The sequence below is a fragment of the Rattus norvegicus genome, chromosome 9 (genome assembly GCF_036323735.1).
Source record: "Rattus norvegicus strain BN/NHsdMcwi chromosome 9, GRCr8, whole genome shotgun sequence".
NCBI classification, from domain to species: domain Eukaryota; kingdom Metazoa; phylum Chordata; class Mammalia; order Rodentia; family Muridae; genus Rattus; species Rattus norvegicus.
This window is the reverse complement of record NC_086027.1, coordinates 3,900,583-3,926,518: the sequence shown is the minus strand read 5'-3', so window position 1 is coordinate 3,926,518 and position 25,936 is coordinate 3,900,583. Positions and strand designations below refer to the sequence as shown.

Genomic DNA, 25,936 nt, shown 5'->3' with positions numbered 1-25,936 from the left:
TCCAGTGATTGGCAATGGTGATGATGCAGTGTGCTCATGCGGACATTTTTAAAAGGTGTCTGTGCATTAAAATATCCCCATCATGAAAGATTGCATTTGGGGATTAGATTTCTTGTAAGAGAGCAGATCTATGGTGGGAAGAAAAATTCCTGCCTACTACAGGCCATATTACACCTCAAAGTACTTTATTCCCCATTTGTAAAAGCCATATTTGCTCTAAGTTCACAAAACAATAACTCAGTTTTTATTTTAATTTATATAAAATAGTAAAAGGTTTAATGAGGTGTGGGATGTATGGTATGGAGGCTGTGGTCAGGGGCAGCGCTTCTGTCTTTGGTGTCTAAGCTTGGAGCACGTGAAGACAAGGCTCAGCCACAGTAATGGGTGTTGAGTGAAAGTGTGTGTGTCTGTAAGACGAGAGTGTGCTCCGTGATGCTTCCACTGCTTTGTATTTGAGTTGCTTCACCCACATACTGTTTTATGAGCATATATACCTCAGTGCCCTTGGTTACCTAAACATGACTGAGCTCTTGTCCTCTCCATGAGACCAGTTTCTGATCCTGGACTTCAGAAGTCTTTCCAAAAACAGCTGATCAAAGTAGACATTTATTTTTCACTGTAAGTCCTTAGTGTACTTTCTGTTTGTTTCGCTAAACACATGCTGCTACCTCCCTGCCCCTCTGGGTCAGTGAGGAGGAGCTAGGACACCAGCACAGACACCTGATCTCTGAAACATATAACTTCTCCCCAGGTAACTCCACATGGAATAACAGTGCTCTGAGGTCATGTGGCTTATTTGATAACCAAACATAGTAGTGCTTCAGAACTCAAAATACTTCCCCATGCAGTGGAAGAAGAGAAGAAGCTAGAGCTGAAAACTGTAGAAGATTTGCTTTAAAGAGGCAAAGCTTCAAAACCTGAGTAGAGAGTGGGACAATGGCTACATGAAGTGTCTTTGCTAGTACAAATTAAAGATTGGTAATTGACACAAATCTGAACGTGTTGCCCTTCCAGAAATAGCAAGACCTTGAATGAAAAGAAGCCAGTAAGAAACTTGTCCACAAACTTGTCCTCTGCAAACACAGCTTACACCACTCCTGAAGCTCAGTAGGCTGCTCTCCCAGAACAGAAAGGAACCTCCTGGGACAAGTGCTACCCAAAAGTATGCATGCATTTGTACATACACACATATGTTTACTGTATGAGAAGGGGAGGAGGCAAAGAACAGGAATGTGTGTGCCTGTTACTGTAATTGAAATAATGCATGCTAAGTATCTCTTAAACCACTGAGCTAATATATCATAGACAGGCAGACAGACAGAAAATTGATCCTTCATAGTAAATCAATGTTTAAAAACTATTGACTTACAAATGTTAACCTAAGTCATATGCATATACGTATGTCTGAATGAATTAATGTATGAATGCATGTACATATGTATGTATGTATTGCACATAGCATAAAATATTTAGAGGTTAATAGAATTTTAATGGAAATTTGACTGAGCGTGTTTTTTGTCCCATATATTAAATATGTGGTGGTTATTGGTCCAATGACTAGACATACTAGGGGAACTAATTCAAAGGTACATGTTTAATGTTTGAGAGATGCTGGAATAGCTAAAATATACTTAAAAATTTAGAACATTTTATGTGGTCCTCACACAAGTATTATCAAAATGCCCTGGCAGCTACTTCAGAATACACAGTATCAGTCTCTGTCTAAATCTTCTATTTCCAAGTACTCTAGGGATTGGTCATACTGTTCAGGGGCTCAGCAGACGTCCAGGGCTAAGCAGACACATGCTAAAGGCAGATGTCCAGGGCTAAGCGGACACATGCTAAAGTTAAAGCACTGTGGTAACTGGAAAAGTCACCCTTTATTTCCAGCCTCTTCCCTCCTTCCCAAATAATAGTTTATATCAGTACATGGTAGGATTTAGGAGTAGATTGTATGTACCAAATATGTGTATGAAACAAGAGTATAGTCCCTATTCCAGTTTCTCTCAAGCATTAATGTAAATGCGGATCGCTTGAAAGTCTTGTAAGAAATAGCCCTTTGTCTAGTTAAACAGTATTGAGAGTCTGCGTGTCTAAGAAGTCCCCAGGTAGCGGCACTGTACAGTTTCACATTTTTAATACAGGGAAAAGCTGAGTAATACTTGAGCTTTGAGTGTACAATAGAACCAGTGGTCTAGAAATGTAAGGGAAGATCCAGGATGGCTAAGTTGCCTTGGAGATTTGATATCTGAGTCATCCCATAGAGACAAGAGAGACACTTTGCGGAAAATTCAGTGAGCATCTACAAAGCCTGGACAAAAATAAGGTGTAAGCTTATTATCTACAAAATCCCTGGCCAGAAAGAGCTGACCTTGGGAGGAAATAAATACCAATTTATGGAGCATGCTAGCAGCCTACTCATTGCCCCCTACAGATATGTGTGAGTGCAATCTGCTGGAGAAAGGTTTGCTTTCCTATCAGCATCATCAGTAGCTAAGGTTTGTTCACCAGTGCCTAAGTGGGAAACAGCAGCACTTAGCAGATGTGGAGCTGCTCTCCATCAGGCCCAGATAGGGAAGAAAAGGAAGAAGAAAGCATCTGTGAGAATTACCCTAGAGGGCACACACAGCCATAGACTGTAGTAAAGATGCCATTAGAGGGCACATATAGCCGTAGACTGTCCTTAAGATGCCAAAGGAAACTACATACCCTGCTTCCCTTTAGTGAATGGTCTGTCCAGGTCTCTTGATGGGAGTCTGTCATACCTCACTTTTACTATTCTCTTCATCATTGTTGGAGTTGAAATTAAATGCTTATGGAAACATGCATGCTGTCTTACCTTCACCCCCTAAGCAGATTCTGGTATTTCCCAGCTTAGTATTATACCCAATGGTTGATCTTCTAATACAGTACAGCAGTGTTTTGAGAGAGATGCAAAGCAAGTTCCTTCAGTATGTTATACAGTATGGTTAAGATCCCACTGGGACTAAAGTCAAACTAGTTTGTTCTTTTTAGAAATGGGTTTCAGATTAAGGAAAATGTGCACTATTATTTTTAACAATTTTCTTCACCTTATTTTAGAAAATTGATTTGATAATTCCTTTTCCTGATGGTAATATATTAGAAAATATATTTACAAATGCTCCGGAATTGTATTATAATTTAAAAGTCAAGGTTTACAAAGCCTGAAACTAATTTTTCCAATATGATCACCAACTAGCCTGGAATTCTTTGTTTCATTCAACTATGATAGTAGCCTTTAAGTAATTTGTTCCAGGAAATGCCAAGAAACTCATATGTGGCAGAGCACAAGGATGTGGTAGAGTAGAAAGTCTTTCTGGTGATCTGTTTCTATAAACCTCTTCAGTCAGGTTTAGGATTCCCACTGTACCCCACTTGAGTGAATGAGATGCTTCTTGGGCAGTGAGTCCTATTCTGAACAACTCTGCAAGATTTACCATCCCATTCGCTTTACTCAAATGTGCTGGTAAGTTATATGTGCTAAAATTACTGAATATTTTAAATACCATATTATAATAGTAGACAGTACTTCTAAAATATCACTTCTCAAACTGTGGCTGGTAAGCCTTTTGGGGAGAGAAATGACCCTTTCACAGGAGTTACCTAAGACCCTCTACATAGCGTAAGTTTACATTACAACTCATAACAGAAGCAAAATTATAGTTAGGAAGTAGCAATGAAAATAATTTTATAGTTGGGGTCACTACAAGATAAGAAACTGTATTAAAGGGTTGTAGCATTAGGAAGGTATGTTGTTGTTTAAGTGTTAGCCCACACCCACCCAGATAAAGCACACCAAACCAACATGGTTTCATGTGGAGAAATTTAATGGGAGAACGAGACAAAGGGGCAGTAGAAAAAAAAAGAGAGAAAGAAGAAGAGGGGAGGGAGGGTAGAAGAAGTCTGCCTTTTATTTGGAATGTGACATAACTACTCCCAGGTGGAGTTGGGAATTGACCCAAAAGGGTTACTGGGAATGTATGGCCATTGCCATGGCAACAGTGACCAAATGGTGTTGCTGTTGGAGGTAAAGGCAACTTCTGATACCAACATATCTCCCTTTTTCTTATCATTAAAAAGAAGGAAAAAAAGGAGGGGGAGCTGATAGTGAAAGGGGAATAGGGACACCGTGTCTCTTAGGCTACTTCCCGCTGTCCTGGGGCGTCATCAATGTCAGGGTACAGCTGACTTTCACCATCAGGGCCCACTTGGTAAATGTTCCCATCAGAGTCCTCAGCAGACAGAGGCTGGTAATCTTGAAACAGGAACTGATTAATAGTTTGATTAGAAATTTTTTGTATCTGTCATTGAAGGAATGTAGAGACAAGATTAATGAGTCAGGGAGGGAATAGTAACGCCAGAAAGATGACTAGAAAGGGTGTGATGAAAGGGAGTAGCCACTTCCATGTAGGCTGTATGAAAGTCCAGGAACGAGGACAAAAGGCTGAATGACAGGTTGGTGCCATTTATGAGGGGGGATATTTGTCTAGTCTTAGAGTTGGCTGTTTCCTTGTTGTCCGGGTTCTGTGGAACTGTCTGAGAATAGGTCAGAAGGAACAGGTCCAGTAGAAGTGTCAGTGTCTGTGAGAGGAGATTGGAACATCTGGAGGTCACTTCTCTGGAGCTGTCCTGTGTGTAGTAAGTGTCTGGACTTGACAAGATGCTAGAACACACACACACACACACACACACACACACACACACACACACAGCAGAGAATATGATTAAGCGTGTTGTTTAGGAGAAAGAAAATTTTTTCCTAGATGTACATTTGAAACCTAGAGGAATCCCACCCTTTGAAATAGGTAGTAAGTGGGAACTTTAGGCAGATGTACTTATCTGGGTGGAGTCTATTTGGTCCATGAGAGGTGGGTCTGAGTTGGTTTCCTGTAGCTTATAAGTTTACAAAAGAGATAACAACATGAACATTCCTTAAATAAGCTTTTTGTAGAGCAGAAGGAATAAGAGTTTGTGATTACAGCTGGATCATATAGTGGGAAGTTTCATCAGTTAGGCAAATTTATAAGAACTGCAATAGGACAGTGGTGAAGCAAGAAGAGGAAACATGAAGCATTAGTCAGTGAAAACCTAGTTTAGGTGAGGAAGTAACGGATTAAATCTTCGAAAACTTACATCTGAACTAGTTGCTAGAAACTGAGTTCAGAGGTCTGTTTCTTAGTTGCTAAGTTACAGTTATGTTAGCTGTCAGTGTAGTCAGAATCTGGGGAAGAATAAACCATAATCTAGCAGTCGTGTATTATTTAAACATGACAGTGTCCATCAGCCAATCGTTCCCCGTGGGCTCTTCATGGCAACTTGGGCAGAGTCAGTCCAACTTTCGAGTCCAGAAGATGCAGAGGTTTTTTCTATGGAATGGATATGTGTGGCATGAGAAATGACTTACCTTGATTTAGATAAATCATCTGACTCTGAGGGTATCCAGCTTTGTCCACTGTGTCCCTCCGTGGTTGTCATAGCACAACCCAGGCAGACTGCTGAAGCTATGTTCATGTCTTCTGAGACCTTGTGGGGCAAACTGCTAAAGGCTTTGGGAACTTCTGTCTGTCACAAACTTAAATATACTAATAATTACCAGACTTCTGAGAAGACTTAGGGCTATATTAATTGGTTACATCAGAGTTCTATAACTTGTGCCTGTTTCATAGCTAAGAGGAGTTGGATGGGGTTACAAGAGGAACACAGAGAGGGTTAGAGCGAAGATATATGAGTGATTGGACATAAAGAATCTCTTTCCATTTACCAGACTACTGGCAGTATTTGTGAAGATCCCGTAAATTTGAGGCATTTAGAGTGCCATTATGCGGCCATTTTGAACCATTGTCTAATGAATACTGGGTCCAGACATTATTGCATAGATGCATCAATTTTGATGTCTTCAGGTGAGGGGTTAACTTTAAAGTTTTGGAATTCTCCAAAAGACATCCTAACGGTGTATGTGGGGGGTACAGTCAAAGACCTCAAATTTCCCATTGGGGAAAGTCACCAATTAATTTCCACTGGCGTCACAGGGAAAATTAATGGGAAGAATTCTGCCAAGGCCAGGTATTTGAGTTGTCACTCAGATTCCTAGAGGCTCGGACCTGCCAGAAAGCATTCCCACCCAGACCTGGGATTTCCTGTCATCTGAGAGAGCTAGAGGGATGTCATCTGAGAGAGCTAGGGGAGGGATGAGGGGCAACTCTCAAGAGAAGCTCTGCCCAATGATCAAGGTCCTATCGAGAGTGTGTTAGCGCAGGAGATTCCTGGAACCCCAGGAAAAAAATGGCCAAGTTTCATCCCAGGAAGCAAGTCATCCCTGCCAACTGGAAAAAGCCTAACAATAAGGCGGTGTGTGTGTGCCGAAATTATGCCCAAAATCTGGTAGCTGGAGTGTAGAACCGTGGGGTAAGACCTGTCTAGGTGACAAAAACTAGCAAAACCTTTCATGGAAGGCAGCAGGTCACGGAGAAGTTGACTTATGAGCTAGGTGAAGCAGTAACTCATGTGGTCGAAGTCTTGAGTCTCATAGCAGTCAGAAGGTGGTGGTGGAGGCCTAAAAGACATAGCGATCCAATGTCGAGCAGTGTGAGCCTCGGTGATGGATACAAAGGTAGATGGAATGACGGGACAAGTGCAGGAGGAGCAGTAGTGATCCCCTCAGTCTCCTGCTGCTGCTGCTGTGGCTGGCCTGAAGCGCCAGTTGGGGGTTGGGGGCTGGCAGGAGAGGTGGGGATGGGGGAAGCAGTAGTCACAGGGAAATCAGAAACCCAGTGCGAGCCACCAATGTTGTTGTTTAAATATCGGCCCATGCCCGGACAGTACATACCAAGACAACATGGTTCCACGTGGAAAGGTTTAGTGAAAGAAGAGGAGAGGAGAGGAAAGGTGGCCGACCATGGGCATGTGGTGGGAAGGGTGAAGGGGGCAAGAACAGAGAAGAACAAAAAGAGAGAAGTAAGAGGGAAAGGAGGGGGCAAGCAGCCTCTTACAGAGTCTGGCACATCTGACTGTTGCTAGGCAACTGTGGGGCGGAGCATACCGGTCTGTTCCCAGGTATCTGTGGGGGGTAGAGCTTAGACAGAATACCAACATTCCCCCGTTTTGATTTAATTAAAAAGAAAAATTAGAAGCGATAGTGGAGCAGGAATAGGGTCATTGTGATCTCTGACTACTTCCAGCTTGCTTTGGGGGCAACGTGTCTCTAAGAAACCTAGAAAACTGGATATGGGATGTTTGTCCAGTAGAGTGGAGAGCAGGGGATATTTATATGTTGATACATAAGGCTGACTTTCCACTCAGACTGGTTTGTTTGTTTGTTTGTTTGTTTTTGCAAAGGACTTCTAAGATTCTCAATTATTGTATTACATGTTTCCACCTCTTTCTTTACCCACTCCAAATCTTCTTGTGCCCTGTGGTGGTTTGTATAGGAATGGCCCCCATAGACTTATGTGATTGAATAGTTGCTTCATAGTGAGTGGTAAAATTAGGAGGGTTAGTCTTGTTGGAGGAAGTGTGTCACTGTGTAGGCAGGCTTCAAGGTCTCATATATGCTCAAGCTATGCCCAGTGTGGTACACAGTCTCATTTTGCTGACTAAGGATCAAGTTACAGAATTCTCAGCTCCTTATCCAACACCATGTCTGCCTGCACACCACTCTTTTTGGCCACGATAATAATGAACTAACCCAGCTGGCTATAAGCCAGCCTTAACTAAATGGTTTTTCTTTCAAGAGTTGCTGTGGTTATCGTAATCGTGTCTCTTTACAACAATAAAACCCCTCTCTACTGCCTCTCATGGATTGTACCTCTCTTGGGAGCCATTTATTCCCTACAGATATTTATCTAAGAGTAGAGACTTGTAAAGTTTTTTCTATCCACATTGACATGTCAAGTGCTACTGTCACTGTCATCCCTCCTCTGTGGTGTTCTCAGAGCCTTAGGGTTGCACTATAGATGGACTACTTGGGATATGCCCTGTGATTTCACTTTTGGTTTGGGTTTGGGTTTGGGTTTGGGTTTGGGTTTGGGTTTGGGTTTGGGTTTGGGTTTGGGTTTGGGTTTGGGTTTAGGTCTGGTTTGGTTTGGTTTGGTTTGGTTTGGTTTGGTTTGGTTTGGTTTGGTTTGGTTTGGTTTGGGTCTCTATAGAAAGCTCCTTCTGCATCTGCAGCATACACAGCTTCTTTGATGAGAGGTGAAAACACTTATCAGTGGGTAGAAAGATAAATATTTAAAATGCCGTTAGAAGTCATTCCGACTTATATTTCTGCTCTAGGGTCTGTGCCCCCTCTATCCATGGGTAGTTGGTTATATATAGTCCCAGGCATGAATTCTCCCCTATTGAGCATGCCTTAAGTCTTATTAGATAGCTGTTTGTTATCCCTAAGCTAAAGTTGCCATTGTTGTGTCATGGGTCTGTCTTACTATGCTGGGCATTGTGGTTTGTAGACTTTACAGCTGAGAGTGGCTACCGATGGCTTGTTTTCCTTGGCAGCTTTAATAGCATCTTCTGATACTATGAGATCTAGTTCTTAGGGAGGCTTCCGGGTCAATTTCACTGCAGTCCCTCCAAGTCCTGCCATGGGTTTTATTGTTAGACTGTGGGTTTGTTGAGGAAGCATTATTACCCTGTGCAGCATAATTCCATCTGTTTATTGCTCTGTATATCAATTTATGTATGAATTACTAGAACTAGTTAAAAAAAAAAACTTACCAAGCAAAGTAGGTTAAGCATCGTCCATTAATGTATTCTACAGAAATTTTAGAAAAATAATTGAAGATATTTTGCCATACATTATTTATGATTTTAATTTTCAAAAACCTAAGACTTAAAGTTAAAAAATGTCTTATGATTCTAGCTATAATAACTACAACTTTTAAGACTCTTTTCACGGGGGAAGTAAATACTCAAAATCAAATCATTTCAAAAGAATTACAAGGAAACTAGCTAAACTCAGTCAAATAGGTTTTAAACCTCAGATAGTTTCATGGCTTTTGTTTTTAGCTGATACTGAAAGAATTTAAATTGTGTGTTATTCCAGAAAAATCATGCAGTATTTAAAACTTGCTGGTTTTGAAGAGTACTTGTAAACAGAAAACAAAACCCAGAATTAATATCTTATCATTCAGCAAGAGTCTGACATGTTATTGTTGCTTGTTTTATTTTATTTTGTTTTCTTGCTGTTTTGTTTCCTTTGATACATGATTTCTCTGTGTATCCCTGGCTATCCTGGAACTCTCTTTGTAGAACAGGCTTTCCTGGAACTCAGAGATCTGCCTGTCTGCGCCTCCCAAGTACTGAGAGTGAAGGACTGTTCTGCCATGCTGGGCTAGGATGTTTCCTGGTGTTTTTTTTTTTAAATGAAATTGGATACATTTTCCTACCTTGTTCTTGTGTGGTTGTGATACCCATGCCGCATTCAAAATGATCAGTAACAGAAAATAAAAGTAGAAAAGAATATATAAATATATATATATATGTATCTATGTATATATATGTATTATTCTATATCCCTCTATAACCATGTTGGCTATGCTTATTTAAACTTCAAGTTGGTCATTCTTGTGAATCAATTTCCTCTTGTTGCTACCATGCACCATTCACCAAGCAATAACACCATCAGTAGTTAATGAGCCCCTGGGAGAAACAGTGTCATTATATAGAACTGAAGGTTGAGACACACACAGGAAGACTGTCATATCTCTGAGAAGTGTACTACTAACTTTAATACTGGGATAGCATTCTGTTTGGGCAGCAGCTATAATTGCTATGTCCCTCTGATGAAGTAGGACGCCATGTCATCACATGCCATGAGGTATGTGAGCACTGCTGTCTTCAGGTGCTGCCTCTGAGAAGCTAAGTAATGGTATCAAGCAATTAAGCTGAACTGTCTTTAGGGAAGAGAGGTTTAATGCCACCCTTAAGTGTAACTTAGCACTCACTAAATATTTTTAACTGCAATAAAAGCATGTTAATTGTAGACATAACTTCTTTATAAGGCCTCATTTTTTAAAGTAGATTTTCCTTTCTAAGAATATAAAAGCTTACTGAAATAACATCTAAAGTAACTCATTCCATAAAGCACTGATTTTTTTTTTCCCTTTGCTTTTAAATGTGTGGGGGGAAAAGCCCAAAACAGCACATGAAGGTTTTTGTTTTGAGTGTTCGTATTCGTAATCATGTAAATCTGGATTAGAGTGGTTACTAATACAGGCCTTGTTAGCTCCTTACCACTGCTTTATGGATATTCTGTAGTCTTAAAGATCAGAGATTTGTCCTTAATTTCCCTGGTTTATAAAACAGAGCATAGAGATTATAGTTCAGTATTTGCATGTATAAATTGTTAGATCTTATATCAAATCAATAGTCTGAGCCAACAAAATGCACAACAGATAGAAAGTGCTAAGAGCACAAACCTGGGGGACTGAATTCTATCCCAGGTCCCAGAGCAGAAGGAGGTGGGCACTCATTCATGAAAGCTGTATTCTGATTATAACATGGGTGTCATGACATGCATGCATACACACACAACACACACACATACACACACACACTTTATATTCATGGTGTAGATACATAATGAATGAATCAAAAATTATATATATACTATATATCTAGCTGTAACCCATGTTTTCTTCTAATTCTCATTTCTAAATTCACATTTAATCTTGTATTTCTAAATTTCCCTTCACTTCCTGAACAGTTTTTGTGCCACTATTATTAAGATCAATTCTTGTGTTTCCGTCTGCTAGACCTTTGCTTTTCAGGAGCATGGCCTTCCAGTCACCTGTCATGCCTTGGTGAACATCATGTAGAGCACTTAGAGAAGTGGAGAAAGGACTTGGCAGAGAACGTTTCAGGTCTACCCTCTCCCTCTCCCTAGGTGCGTCATCTCTGGCCAAGCCTCCCCCACTTTACTTGTGTATTGGTCCTAATTCTGGGATTATAGAGGAGATTTTGGCAGAATAAAGCATGTATGAAGAAGCAAAATTTATTTGTAAAATAGCACATCATGGACTTCACACTGAAGATAAAAATGCTGAAGATGTATGTAATTGTACATAATTCTGAGGATGTTAAGTCTGGACAGTGGGAAGAGGGGACGAGCACTGTCCTCTTCAGTGTGAGGGAGGAGGTTGGCACTTAGACACAGACGCATGCAGTGCCTGTGAGCTTATTTTGAAGCTAAGCTAATACAGCCCTCAGCCACAGAAATGTTGCAAGAGAAGGTTGAGCAATATTTGACATTTTGTCATAGAGATAAATTGTTCCTAAAAAGGCAAAAAGCTACTCTATTGTTAGCAATACTGTGTTAAAATTTACATAAGAATTCAAACTGTAAGAAATGCTAAGGAAGACACTGATATTTTCTTCCTGTCCTGTATTAAATTCATTCATTTTATTCACTGATGGAACTTTCAAGTTGTGTCAGTTAAACAGTTGCGAGTAAGCACATTCTAAGTGTCTCTGTCCTTTGAGATGTTTATGTATCTAAGACTCTCTGTACTGATGCTTGTCAATTTGCTCATCGCTGGTAACACACACATGCGCGCGCGCACACACACACACACACACCCCGCAAGACCAGCTAATTCCTCATAATTTAGAACAGTAACCATTTAATTTAGTCACATTTTGTTCTTTTGGGGGAAGTGAATATTAGCCTTGGTAATTTGTAAGAAGTGGAAGTGCAGAGTAAAGTAATTCGTTCTTAACCCACATAGATGAATATGTTCTTAACACATACATTTGTTAGTGACTATTTTAGATGTTCACTGAGACTGAAAAATGAACTAAAAATTGTATAAATTATTATAACATTTAAAGATATTTACCTAGGCATTTATTTTTCATGAAAAACAAAGTAATAGCTGAGGTAGAAAATACAGTCTAGAAAAAAAGTCTTGACAATATGAATGTGAACATGTTCGATCAGATGATTTCTAGTAACTGTGGTGATAGATGCATGCAGTTAGAGATTGTCCTGTCACAACTGTGCTTTTCCCTTAACACTCTTGGAGCATAGTTTTTTGGGTTTAGTTGGAGGGGTTGGCCGCTAACCTCCAGACAGTTGCATTCTATTTCAAATTTTGCAAAGAAGTAAGATCTTCACTAATTGTGTGTGTTTATAATTTTTGGGGGTTGGGGATTTAGCTCAGTGGTAGAGCGCTTGCCTAGCAAGCGCAAGGCCCTGGGTTCGGTCCCCAACTCCGAAAAAAAGAAAAGGGGAAAAAAAAGAATTTTTGGGGGCTGGAGAGATGGCTCAGCGGTTAAGAGCACTGATTGTTCTTCCAGAGGTCCTGAGTTCAAATCCTAGCAACCATATGGTGGCTCACAACCATCTGTAATGAGATCCGATGTCCCCTTCTGGTGTGTCTGCAGATAGCTACGGTGTACTTATATATAATAAATATAATTTTTGAAAGATTGTCTTTTATATTATGTGCTTGTGCTAGAAATTCACATTTTCAAATTCTCTGGGATATGCCAGAATTGCATAGAACTTTCCCTGAAATGCATGGCAGAAAGACAGTGTGAAAGAATTGTACCCCTATTGCATAAAATTAGAAAAAAAGGAATCAAAATATATCAAACCAAATTTAAATGTTTTTGTACACAATGATATTAGTTGCTTAATTAGGATTGTGGGAAACCTACGGCCATGTCACCATTTATGTTATACAGTTACATACAGCATTGTCTAGTGCCCTAGCTGCTTACTCACTTTCGTTGTGTACTCATGACCTGGGCATGAAATCAACATGCAAACATTTCCTGAAAAATAGCCTAAGTGATTAGCGATAACTATCTCAGGCCAAAAAATAATTAGTAATGTTTGTTTCAGTGTCTCAGTAACTGTGTATATTTGACTACTTGACCCTCCCAAAACTCTACAAGAATACTGATTTTTCCTAACATTAAGTTTTAATTAGAGAAGCTGAACTTTTGGGAAGTTGTATTTCCAGTGAGTAACCCTCCGTGCCGTGCAGCACTGTGTTGACCACATGTTTGTCATTTTTCCTATCCTTTTTTTTTATTTATTTATTTTTGCAGGGGGAAGGGAAGGAAAGATTTGAGATTTCTATTTCATACATAAATTTTTTGTTCTCTCCAAGTTCCCTTTTCGTGTTTTACACGTAGAATAATATGTAATGCCTATGGCCATGCATAGAACTTTACAAACTTAAAATTTCAATTTTACAGTGTTTTGTTTTGATACATGATGCTTTCTTAAAATTCAAATCATTCTGTATTTTAATATATATTATTTGTGACTGCTCAGTCAGACAGTTGTAGCGTTGTTCAGTTTCATGAGGAAAGGGTCACTATCAGAATCTTGCTCTCCACATGTGCTGGTTTCTGTGCAGACGGTGGGTGCGGCTGCTGTTCGGCAGAGAGTTCCCTCTACAGGACCTGCTGGTGGTCTGGGATGCCCTGTTTGCGGACGGCCTCCACCTGAGTCTAGTTGACTATGTCTTCACGGCCATGCTGCTCTACATCCGAGACGCTCGTGAGTATTTCTCACTTTCCCATAGGTTACCCACTAGGTCACCGTGTTTTTCCAAAAATGGTTTGCCTTTTAAATGTACTTTATGGGGCTGGGGATTTAGCTCAGTGGTAGAGCGCTTACCTAGGAACCGCAAGGCCCTGGGTTCGGTCCCCAGCTCCGGGAAAAAAAAAAAAAAAGAACCAAAAAAAATAAATAAATAAAATAAATGTACTTTATATCTCATTGTTGGATTTACGTATACCTACATTTGTAATAACAGGAAATATTTGAAATGTCACAGGAAATCACTGAACATCTTTTCTGTTAGTGAACCTTGTACATGTTAGGAGATGTGGGCAATGTTATCCTCAGAGCACTGGGTCTTCTTTAGGAGGATTTTTCTAAACACTTTCTTCCTGTTTCAGTCCTCCTGTTACATACACATGTGGACTGCATAAAAACCAACATTTCAATATGTTTAGAGCTCCACCTTCTGACATGTAGCAAGTACTCAAGGATATTTATGAGGAGATTGGCGCTGTTGCTATAGTACCAGTATCTTGCCAATGGGAAAGTAAATCTGGAGTATCTGACTTCTGCCCAGTTATATTTTAACAAATTTTATTCCTTAATATAGTACTCAGTGGTAGATGTGTTCTTGTCTCCTCAGAACCACCTGAGGGTGTTTACTGTAGCCAGAAAGGCATGGCCTCAGCTTATAGGAATCATCAGAGCATGTTTTAGATTTCATTAATACCATAAATTATTTTTCATCTCAGGAGGAATCTCAGTTCCCAAGCAAGATTTGTAAGTCACATATAATAGGAAAGATTGCACTATGTGCTCTGATAGCGTTAAGAGAGGGAAAGAAAACTCTTTTCAGAGTAGGAGCATTTGTAACAGTGACTGTTGCTCTGCCAGACGGCCGTCTTTGTTCTCACAACACCTCCTGCCAGATGCCCTTGTTTTGCCCTGGCAAGCTAATATTCTGTTAAAAGTTGTATTGTTTTCATTCCCTCAATATTATTTATGAGTAACCACAATTTCTCCAAAAACTGCAAAGATTTTTGGGGTGGGGGAGGGCATGTTTGTTTTTTATGTGTGGAAGGTCAAGTACTTTGGACTTCTTTTTAAAAAAATGTTCATTTATTTAACATTAGGAGACTGGCTATATATTTGCTATAGGTGTAACTATTTCCATTAAATTCATATGTGGATATTACAACCATGGTTATTTGGAATATATTTGGAGATAAGATTTTTAGAGTTGTAAAGTTTTAAATGAGTTTTGGAAGCAATCCTATCTTACTTTTTAAATTTTTTTATTTACTTTTACAGTCCAGATTTTATTCTCCTCCCAGTCCACCCCCACTGACACATCTCTCCTCCCCACTGTCTCCACAAGTGTGTCCCCACCCCACCCACCCGACCAGACCTCTAAACTTTCTGGGGCCGCCAGTCTCTTGAAGATTAGATGCATCGTCTCTGACTGAGCCCAGATCCAGGAGTCCTCGGCTGTGTATGTGTTAGAGGCCTCATCTCAGCTGCTGTGTGCTGCCTCGTTAGTGACCCAGTGTCTGAGAGATCTCAGGGGTCCAGGTTAATTGAGTCTACTGATCTTCCTACAGGGTCGTCCTCCTCCTCAGCTTCCTCCAGCTTTTCCCTAATCCAACCAGAGGGGTCAGCAGCTTCTGTTCGTTGGTTGGGTACAAATATCTGCATCTGACTCCTTCAGCCGCTTATTGGATCTTTTGAAGGACAGTCATGATAGGTCCCTTTTTTGTGAATGCCCCATAGCCTCAGTAATGGTTTCAGATCTTGGGGCCTCCCCTTGAGCTGAATCCCACTTTGGGCCTGTCACTGGACCTTCTTTTCCTCAGAATCTTCTCCATTTCTATCCCTGCATTTCCTTCAAACAGGAAGAATCATAGGTCAGAGCTTTGACTGTGGGATAGCAACCCCATGCCCTCACTTCATGCCCTCTTTCTGCTGGAGGTGCGTTCAATAAGTTCCCTCTTCCTACTGTAGGGCATTTTATCTAGGGTCCCCTTCTTTGAGTCCTGAGAGTCTCTCATTTCCCAGGACTCTGGTACATTCTAGAAGGTCCTCCAAACCTCCTTCCTCCTGAGGTCACCCATTTCCATTCTTTCTGCTGGCCCTCAGGGCTTCAGTCCTTTTCCCCAACCCAATACCAAATCATATTCCTGTCTCCCTCCTTCCCCATCCCCTTTCCCTCCCCTGTCCCTTCCTCCCTCCCTCCCCGTTGTGGGCTTCTTTAGAGACAAATTGAATGTTCCTTCCATTGGAGCCAGAACTACTGATACAAGACTATGGGGGTTATCAGAAGGGACATCTGGTCAGTAACACAGTATGCTTGGGTAGATGTGATACACACCCAACACTTGTCTCCCTTTTAAAGGTGTACGCATTCTATAGTGGCAAAAAAGAAGAATGAAAACCTTCTCTTAGGGAAAGAAAAACCGTTTTGGACAACTATTGAAATCCATTCTGATATTCTGAAATTCTAAACAATTAAAGGTTTACTCTTCTCATAATTTTGTCACATAACCCGTATATTTTAATGCAATGATCATGTCTCTTATTCTAACATCTATTCTTAATTTCATAGAACAAGGCAAGTTTTTGACAGCTGAAGCCCTTACACATTTTTAATATTTCTATTGATGACTCTGTAAAACATGGCACATGTGGAAAAGTACCAAAGTGATGCTGTCATTTATTCACGTCAGTATCAAATATAACAGCAACCAGCACCTCCCGAAGCTAGAGTGAGTGCGTATTCAGTATTTAAGGTTACCCTTATCCTGGAGATGCTTGCCTGTGGCTGAACTTGAGAGGCAGTAAAAAAGAAAGGGAGAAAAAACAGACAACACAAACATAAACTTTAAGTCAGAAGGTACTCGCTGGCTATATATGTTCCTTCAGATTGCATGACATGACTAGAGTACGCACAAGGAAATACAGCTAGTGACACAACTGAGAAGAGAACAAGAGGGGTCACGACAGTCGGCTGTAATGTGTACGTCACAGAGCTACCCAAGCACTCAAAGCGGAGGCAATAGAGAAATAGAGAACTCAGTTTAGTGTGGCTTAATGATTAAATATAAAAGGTAAAGGGAACAGGAAATCTAGAACAGTCTCCTGTTTGGGATCTTCAGAGACTAGATAATTGAATAGGAAACAACTGTTAGGAATTTATGTGTTATAAGCTTTGGCAATACTGAATTTGAGAAGATTTACTGGAATACATAAAACATTAATGTCATTGTTAATATCAAGACAAATAGAGTTTTACAAATAATTAAGAGATCTTCATTATTTCAACCATAACAATGGGGAATAAGGCCATCATTATATAATAGTCTGTTTGAGCTGGTTTGGTTTATATATGCTATCCCGTAGCAATTATTAATACTTCCCTCTTTTTGTTTGAAATGCTTCCCACGGCCACCTGACATAGGTATAGTGCATACAAAGAGAATGTGGGCAAAAGTGGAACTCTACTCTTACTGTTGGTGTTGAAGAGAGGTGGGAGTGACATGTAGGCCCGTTTAAGAACATTCAGCCAGGACACAAGAGACCCTAGTTTAAATCTGCAAGGGTAGGGACTAGAAGAGGAGGGCTTGTATTACAGCCTCAAAGAACTATTCTTTTTTTTTTTTTTTTTTTTTTTTTTTTTTTTTGGTTCTTTTTTTCTGGAGCTGGGGACCGAACCCAGGGCCTTGTGCTTCCTAGGTAAGCGCTCTACCACTGAGCTAAATCCCCAGCCCCCAAAGAACTATTCTTTATCTTTGGATTCTAAGCACACCCATCCCCATTTTCTAAGAGACCTCCTTCCCCTCGCTAACGTGGCCATACTGGCTAAATCTACAAGCCTCTGCATTCTCCTGTGTGCCCACGCTTTCTGTGCTTTGCCTGTTCCCACCCTGGTTCAGTCCCTTGCTAGTATACATTCTTTGTAGTCATGTAAGTACACATATATATAAAAATCCAAAGACGGGATCTATATATGAGAGAGGACATATGAAGCTTGTCTTTTTGAGTCTGTATTATCTAATTTAATATAATACTTTACAATCCCATCCAGTTCACTGAAAATTTCATAATTTCATTTTTCTTTGTGGCACAATAAAAATTTCTGTGTATACGTTGCACATTTTTATTACCCGTTCATCTGTTGATGGACATTTAAGCTGATTCTGTTTGCTTGCTATCGTGATTAGAACCGTGGTATTATTATGTTGTAAATACATTACTTTCCAACTAAAAAGATGACCTAATAAAGAACATAGAGATAGAATATATTCAGCAATTTTTCAAGAAGAGAAGAGAAGAGAAAGATATAGGAGCACTGATGAGAATGTATCAATTCTCCTTCAGGAATCAGTGCTGTTTTTCTACTGATTCATGACTGTGTCTATGAAGAGAAAAATGACCTCGTGCATTTCTTTCCTTCAGTGAAGGGAAAGATTTTTGTCTGTCTTGGTTTCCTTTTTAAATATAGTATCTAGAAGAGGGCCTAATGCATAATAGGCTTCTAAACAAATGTCTATTGGAGAAAGTAAATGAGGAAACGAGAGCCCTAACAGGAAGACTGTGTGGAAGATGAGCTGTGTGACCGCAGTAAAGCTCATCTGAGAAGGAAGCACCAGGCTGGTCTCATAAATAGACTAGTTTATAGGAAAAGAAAAGAGAAAATGAAAAATCCCAGTGCTGTGGAAGAGGAAGAGTAGGAGTAGTCTTGATAGCCGAAGTGCATGTGACTGACCACCTCAAGCCTAGAATAGCTGTGATGGGCTGGCTCATAGAGACAACAGTCTGTGGGAACACCCGACTGTGCCCAGGAGTCCCAGAAACAGAGGAGGAGGAAGATGGTTGAACAGGCTTAGCCCACCTTCAAATTAATTAGGGTAAAGGTAAAGGTGGAGGACACTGAGTGCATTTTAAGAGAGTAGCTTAGGATGTATGAACCAAGAACACAGCCTGGAAATGACTACAAGGAATGTATACTAGCAAGGGACTGAACCAGGGTGGAAACAGGCAAAGCACAGAAAGCCGTGGCCACAGAGGAGAATGCAGAGGCTTGTAGATTTAGCCAGTATGGCCACGTTAGCGAAGGGAAGGAACTCTCTTAGAAAATTAAGTTGAGGAAGGTAAGATTTTATTTGGTTCTCCGTGGGTCCCTCAGCAAGAATAACAATACGAAAAGGAGATTAGGTTGAAAGAGAGAGAGAGAGAGAGAGAGAGAGAGAGAGAGAGAGAGAGAGAGAGAGAGAGAGAGCGCGAGAGAGAGAGAGCGCGAGAGAGAGAGAGCGCGCGAGCGCGCGAGCCAGCCACACCGAAACCTCAAACAAAGAAAATAGCAGGAAAGCAATTTTTAACCAACCATTTATTCAAGTAAGAAGTATTTCAACACATATTGAATTAGTCAGGGTTCTCTGGCGTCACAGAACTAATGGAATATATCTCTATATTGAGGAAACTTATTGTGATGACTTACACTCTGCATTCCAACTAACCCAGCAATGGGCGCTGTAGATCCAGGAATCTAGTAGTCGCTCAGTCCCATGAGTCTAGTTGTTTCGGCTGGTCTTCTGTACAAGTAGATTCTAACCATACATGCTGGCCAGTAAGTGTAAGCAGGCAAAGGAGAGTGAGTCTTCCTTCCTCCAATGTCCTTATGGAGGTCTCCAGCAGAAGGTGTGGCCCAGATTAAAGGTGTGCACCATCACGCCTGGATCTGGGACTTGCTTTGTCCCAGGGTGACCTTGAACTCAGAGATCTACCTTGCCTTGGCCTAAGTTTTTTATGGCCATGGTGCCTCAAGATCTCCATGCCAAGAACCAGGTCAAAAGCTTGTGTCTTCCAGCCTCAAGATCTGGATCACAGGTGAGCCTCCAATTCTGGATTGTAGTTCATTCCAGATATAGTCAAGTTGACAACCAGGAATAACCATTACACATTTTTACCAAGTTACTACTATTTACCAGACCGCAGTTTACATATGGCACTGTAAAATGGACCTAGTGAATGTGTAGGTGCATACTGTAAGGAGAAAGAACTTTTATGGAAAGGTTTGAAACAGATGCAGGAAGAGTGGTTCCCACCTTATAGTGAAGGGGGCAAGGGCAATAGCAGGTGAAGAGGGCAGGCTTAGGGGAGGCATCACTCCTCCTCACGCACGGACTGAGGAGACAGCAGGAGAGGTGGGCATAAACCAGGCTGGGCAAGTGCATGGGAAGCAGAAGTTATTGGGTGAAGTAAGTTTATCATGCTAGAACTTAATGACACAAACAAAGGAGCAAGTGAAGAGACAAACATATGTTATGAGGAGCCAAGAAGGAGAGAAAGGGAGACTGAGGAGGACAGACAGTGGGCCGAGGTCTGTTTCTCTTGCTATGAGGAGACATCATGACCAAGGCAACTCTTATCTAGGGAAACATTTAATTGTGAGTTTGCTTACAGATAGATAGTCCACAGTCATCATGGCAGGAAGAAAACAGGCCTGGTGCTAGAGCAGTACCTGAGATCTTTATATCCTGATCCTCAGGCAGCAAAGAGAGAAAGGCTGTATCTTAGCTTTTGAACCTCAAAACCCACCCCTGCTGATATACCTTGTTGGCCAAGTCTACTCCAACAAGGCCACACCTCCTAATCATTCCAAATAATCTCACCAGCTGGGAGCCCAGCCTTCAAATGCATCAGCCTCCAAGGCCCATTCTATTCTAACTACCACAGTCTCTTTCAAGACTGTAGCTCCTTGATCTCATGACCTCCCACCAGACTATCTCATAGTATCCACCAGTACTACAGTCAAAGCTTTTCATATGCGCCTTTAGGGAGGTACCCCATTAATATTCTAGCGACCATGAGGAAATCATATGGAAATTTTATTGCCATAAAATTCCTATATGCTCTATCTGTTCATTCCTCTCTCCCAAAGACTCCTAGAGGCTGTTCATCCTTGTAGTGTCTCCATTGTTTTTCTGATATGTCATACACGTAAGGTCATAGTGTGGAACGTTCATAATGGCCTAACTAGTCATATGCAGTTACGATGCTCCAGTTTGTACTTTTCTGACATGTACAAAGTACAAGAGTCAATGCTCAATGCTTAAGAATCTTATCTGTTGGCTTAGATACCAGAGTTTGTTTATCCTTTCACTGCCTCCCTGGAGGACATGTTGCTGTCCACTATGTACAGTAAAGGTTTCATGTAGGTTCTTTCCTTTTACATCATCATTTTATTAACACCAAACCCTTAGGATCTACTTAGTGTCCACTCAGTATTATCTGTCTACTTGCCTCCAGGTATTGATGGAAACCCTTGCCCACCTCAGGTTTCTTTAAAGGAGTTATCCCAACATTATACAATTACCAGCCCGGCTCTTATGGCAAACACTATTGTGCACTTCCAGTGGAATATGAAAAGAAATTTGAGACTCTTCTTAGGATTGAACTCAGTATTTGAAATAAAACTGGACTTTGATTAATGTTTTGTTGAATGAATGAATACATAAAATCTAACTACATGTATAGGATACTGTTAGCACTTTTTTTAATTTTTTACTTGTGTTTATATGTGTTCATGGTCTGTATCCCTGTTTATTGCATGTACATGTTGTGCTGTGCCACACATCTGGAGTTCAACCAGACAGTTTGTGGGAACTAGTTCTCTGAATCCCAGGGACTAACATCATCAAGTCATCAGGCATGGTAGCAAGGGCTTTAGTCTGCTGAGCCACCTTAGTGGTCCCTGTTAGCAGGACCTACTCCCAACCATTTCCAATGACAGTTGTCATTCCTGACCAAGATACTATTGAGACCCTGTAATCACAGTCAGTGCAAAGTGTTCCAAGTGGTCAGCGCTAAGCACCTTTACATTCATTTAAGCAACACTAAATGGACTTGGCAGATTGTATTTAAAAGTGTGTGTGTGTGTGTGTGTGTGTGTGTGTGTGTGTGTGCGTGCGTGTGTGTGTGTGTGTGTGTGTGTGCGTGTGTGTGCGCGCGCGCGCGCGCTCCTGCACGTGTACCGATAATAATTTAAGAAAAGATCATGAGTGTGAAGGGGATAGAGTTGGAGGGCAGGAATTATGTGAAGATAGTGCTTGTGAATGAAATTATCAAAAGTTGTGATTTTTTTTAATCTACTCATTTGGCTCACCTGTATTTTTCAAAGAAAGAACTCCTTTATGTGTCCATATATCTTTAAAGGGGGAAGAAATGGACTGGTCTGGCTGTGTCTCTCAGCAGTAGAGTTTTTGTCTGATACAAACACTGCTATATGAGTTATTTCTCTTTTGCTATGATACAACCCCATGACCAAAGCATCAGAAGGCAGAATGCATTAGGGGTTATGGTTCCAGAGAAGTAATAGTCCTTTACTCTCACAGCGAGGAAGTGTGCCAGCAGACAGGCCTGGCAGCAGAAACCACACAAGATCACAAGAGGAAAACAGCATAAGTGAACTTGAAATGGTATTGTTCTTTAAGTTCTCAAACCTTGCCCCAGTGACATATATCCTCCAGGACGACCACATCCCAGGCCTCCCCAAACACAGCCAACCATCTGAGGACCAAGCAAGCATTCAAATGCCAGAGTCCATGGACAACGTATATCATTTAAACCCCCACAAGTAGCAGTGTTCAATCACCACCTCCCTGGGGGATCCCTGAATGGGGCTTATCACTTTTTTTTGTCTCAAACCTTTGTGTGCACCAAAAAATTTTAGGCATTCATTTAGATGCATACATATTGGAAATGCTAGACCTTGAGCTCCAATGATGAGTACAAGGTGTTATTGTCACTGAAGTATAATAAATTATGAGAAAAAAAGCCTTCAGGTTTCTTTGTTTATTAACTCATTGCTCTTATTGTCTCTGTAAACTATGATTGTTCTACATTACACATTCTTAATAAAAGAGCTGTGTTGCTTTGATTCTAAGTACATCTCTTGACAGTTATTAACCTTCGTGCTGATATTTATAATCAGAAGACTTTGTCTCCACATGGTAGCATCTCATTTTATTAGTTTAATGGATAATGAGTACCCCCCACCCTTGTAGAGGACAGGAATTCAGTTGCCTCATATACATGAAGTGACTCACAACTGCCTGCAGCTCTGGGAAATGTATTGCCCTCTTCTGGAAACTTTAAGCAACTGCACTCATATGCACCCCTATAAATGCGTGCTTACAGAATAATTTTAAAATAAAACCATTAAAATGGAACATGGAGGAAAAAGGAACTGTGTTCAGTTAACTGACCTCAGATTTACATCAAGGGCCACGGGCTCTTCTGGAGCTATTTGACTGTGCTTGTGCAGCATACACACACACAGCCCTGTCTTATGTATTTGGACGGGCCTGACATTTGGCAGTGCTGTACATTTTAAGTCAGAACTTGTGGAATATAACTCTTACGCTGTTATCTGTTCTCTAGTTAGAGTAAATTCTATTAAATTGAATTTATCTTGAAATGAGTAACAGCATTTTTTTTTTAAAAAAAAAATTGAACAAAAGAAATGTGTTGGTTTGAATTCAAAACTGTTTTCCTTATTTCAAAAAGGTAAATTTTAAGGTCATATTTTACCTATACAAAGTGTACTAGTGAGTAATAGCTTGCCAACCCTGCGCAAGCGTTTCCAGATGAGTTGTGTAGTTCTAGGGCTTCAGGGCTAGTTGTAATGAGTGATATGTGTCTTAAAGGTCACCAGAGGAGAACGCTCCAGAGGGCAGCATCTTTCAAGGGTCTTAAGTGTTTGACAGAGTCACTCCTTCTGGGGAGGATGTAACCGTGCTTTATACCCTGGGTTTCTCTGAAGCTTAGCAGACTCTACAGGGTTTGGGTTGTTTTTTTTGTTTGTTTGTTTGTTTTTGTTTTTTTAATGATTCTGTGGCTTAGTTTCTCCTGTTTTTTCCAGTCCATTTGAAATCCTATTCTATATATTATAATTTCGTAGTAGAAAAGTCAAAATAGTAAGGATCTTTGCCTTGTGGAAAGCATTTTTTTTTTTTTTGCTCCAGCTGCAGGGTTTTTTGTTTTTTTGTTTTTTGTTTTTCTGCATGTGACAAGCCCTCACAAATACTCTTTTTTCAGAGTGTAGTACTCACTGTATGCCTTTTGTGAGACAGGTGCCTTACAAGCACTTACATATTGACATTATTGTAATAATGTAAATATTGTAAACCTTTAGCTTTTCTTGTTAAATCATGGGGATGGTGCAGTTACAAGCATTTGTAAGCCACCAAATGTCTACACTGCCAATACAAGTTAGGTCTTCTGCAATAGCAGAAAGTGCTTGTAACTACTAAGCCACCTCTAGTCCCCATTGCTTTTAATTTTATATAAAATATTTGATTATTTGTTCTGTATGCCAAACCCACTTATAAATATAAGAACTTAATACCCATTTCTAAATATTTGCTGCACCTAGCTGTGTGTGTTAAAAGGCACCGTCTTTCTGTGACTTCTCTGAGGTTAAAACATAGTCTTTAGAAAACCTCTACAATTGTCTTGTATGTAGACACCCTTGTCATGATGCTGTCTGGTAAGATGGAGGAAAACCTCAGATACTGCTGAAGGCCATGGTTTCAGTTCCTCAGTCCAACCAGAGACCTTGGCCTAAGGATATTGTTGTCTATTTTGCACTACCATGTCCACATCTATAGAAGGCAGTGCATGGTTGGGCTGCTCTTCTTAAAGGGTAGTAGGGAGCCTCTTGGGATGGGCATGCAATGTATGACAAGTTGCCAATCGTGTATCAGTACCTGAGACATGATAGCTATCGTTCTTAATTTTAAGGTCATTAAAGGAAGTCTGTGTTTTGGTTTTTGGTAATTTTCCATCTGCCTTGTTACTCTAAAAAAAATTATTTCTCCATATAAAATTAAATAATTTAAGAGATACCCATAGGCATACAAGAAGCCTACAGAACTCCAAATAGATTGGACCAGAAAAGAAACACCTCCCGTCACATAATAGTCAAAACACCAAACGCACAAAATAAAGAAAGAATATTAAAAGCAGTAAGGGAAAAAGGTCAAGTAACATATAAAGGCAGACCTATCAGAATCACACCAGACTTCTCGCCAGAAACTATGAAGGCCAGAAGATCCTGGACTGATGTCATACAGACCCTAAGAAAACACAAATGCCAGCCCAGGTTACTGTATCCTGCAAAACTCTCAATTAACATAGATGGAGAAACGAAGATATTCCATGACAAAACCAAATTTACACAATATCTTTCTACAAATCCAGCACTACAAAGGATAATAAATGGTAAAGCCCAACATAAGGAGGCAAGCTATAACCTAGAAGAAGCAAGAAACTAATCGTCTTGGCAACAAAACAAGGAGAATGAAAGCACACAAACATAACCTCACATCCAAATATGAATATAACGGGAAGCAATAATCACTATTCCTTAATATCTCTCAATATCAATGGCCTCAACTCCCCAATAAAAAGACATAGATTAACAAACTGGATACGCAATGAGGACCCTGCATTCTGCTGCCTACAGGAAACACACCTCAGAGACAAAGACAGACATTACCTCAGAGTGAAAGGCTGGAAAACAATTTTCCAAGCAAATGGTCAGAAGAAGCAAGCTGGAGTAGCCATTCTAATATCAAATAAAATCAATTTTCAATTAAAAGTCATCAAAAAAGATAAGGAAGGACACTTCATATTCATCAAAGGAAAAATCCACCAAGATGAACTCTCAATCCTAAATATCTATGCCCCAAATACAAGGGCACCTACATACATAAAAGAAACCTTACTAAAGCTCAAAACACATATTGCACCTCACACAATAATAGTGGGAGATTTCAACACCCCACTCTCATCAATGGACAGATCATGGAAACAGAAATTGAACAGAGATGTAGACAGACTAAGAGAAGTCATGAGCCAAATGGACTTAACAGATATTTATAGAACATTCTATCCTAAAGCAAAAGGATATACCTTCTTCTCAGCTCCTCATGGTACTTTCTCCAAAATTGACCATATAATTGGTCAAAAAACGGGCCTCAACAGGTACAGAAAGATAGAAATAATCCCATGCGTGCTATCGGACCACCACGGCCTAAAACTGGTCTTCAATAACAATCAAGGAAGAATGCCCACATATACTTGGAAATTGAACAATGCTCTACTCAATGATAACCTGGTCAAGGAAGAAGTAAAGAAAGAAATTAAAAACTTTTTAGAATTTAATGAAAATGAAGGTACAACATACCCAAACTTATGGGACACAATGAAAGCTGTGCTAAGAGGAAAACTCATAGCGCTGAGTGCCTGCAGAAAGAAACAGGAAAGAGCGTATGTCAGCAGCTTGACAGCACACCTAAAAGCTCTAGAACAAAAAGAAGCACATACACCCAGGAGGAGTAG

The 25,936-nt window shown here is 40.3% G+C and overlaps 1 protein-coding gene and 1 long non-coding RNA gene across 21 annotated transcripts in view; one reads left to right on the top strand and one right to left on the bottom strand.

Moving 5' to 3' along the window:
• LOC120094782 (uncharacterized) overlaps nucleotides 1–7,138 on the bottom strand; it is a 34,673-nt gene extending 27,535 nt beyond the window's left edge. For both annotated transcript variants that reach the window (XR_005489443.2, XR_005489444.2), the window contains exon 1: nucleotides 5,426–7,138. This is a non-coding gene — a long non-coding RNA (uncharacterized LOC120094782). The remainder of the gene's footprint in view (nucleotides 1–5,425) is intronic.
• Nucleotides 1–25,936, top strand: part of Tbc1d5 (TBC1 domain family, member 5) — a 516,940-nt gene that overhangs the window by 330,453 nt on the left and 160,551 nt on the right. For 18 of the 19 annotated variants that reach the window (XR_010054624.1, XR_005488952.2, XM_063267576.1 and 15 more), the window contains one exon: nucleotides 13,386–13,528. Coding sequence is in view for 17 of the 19 variants with exons in the window: in XM_063267576.1 (XP_063123646.1) it covers nucleotides 13,386–13,528 (143 nt within the window). In the remaining 2 variants the exon portion in view is untranslated. Of the gene's footprint in view, nucleotides 1–13,385; nucleotides 13,529–14,845; nucleotides 19,867–25,936 lie in introns of those variants that run through there. The other variant, XM_039084058.2, reaches the window with a different exon arrangement.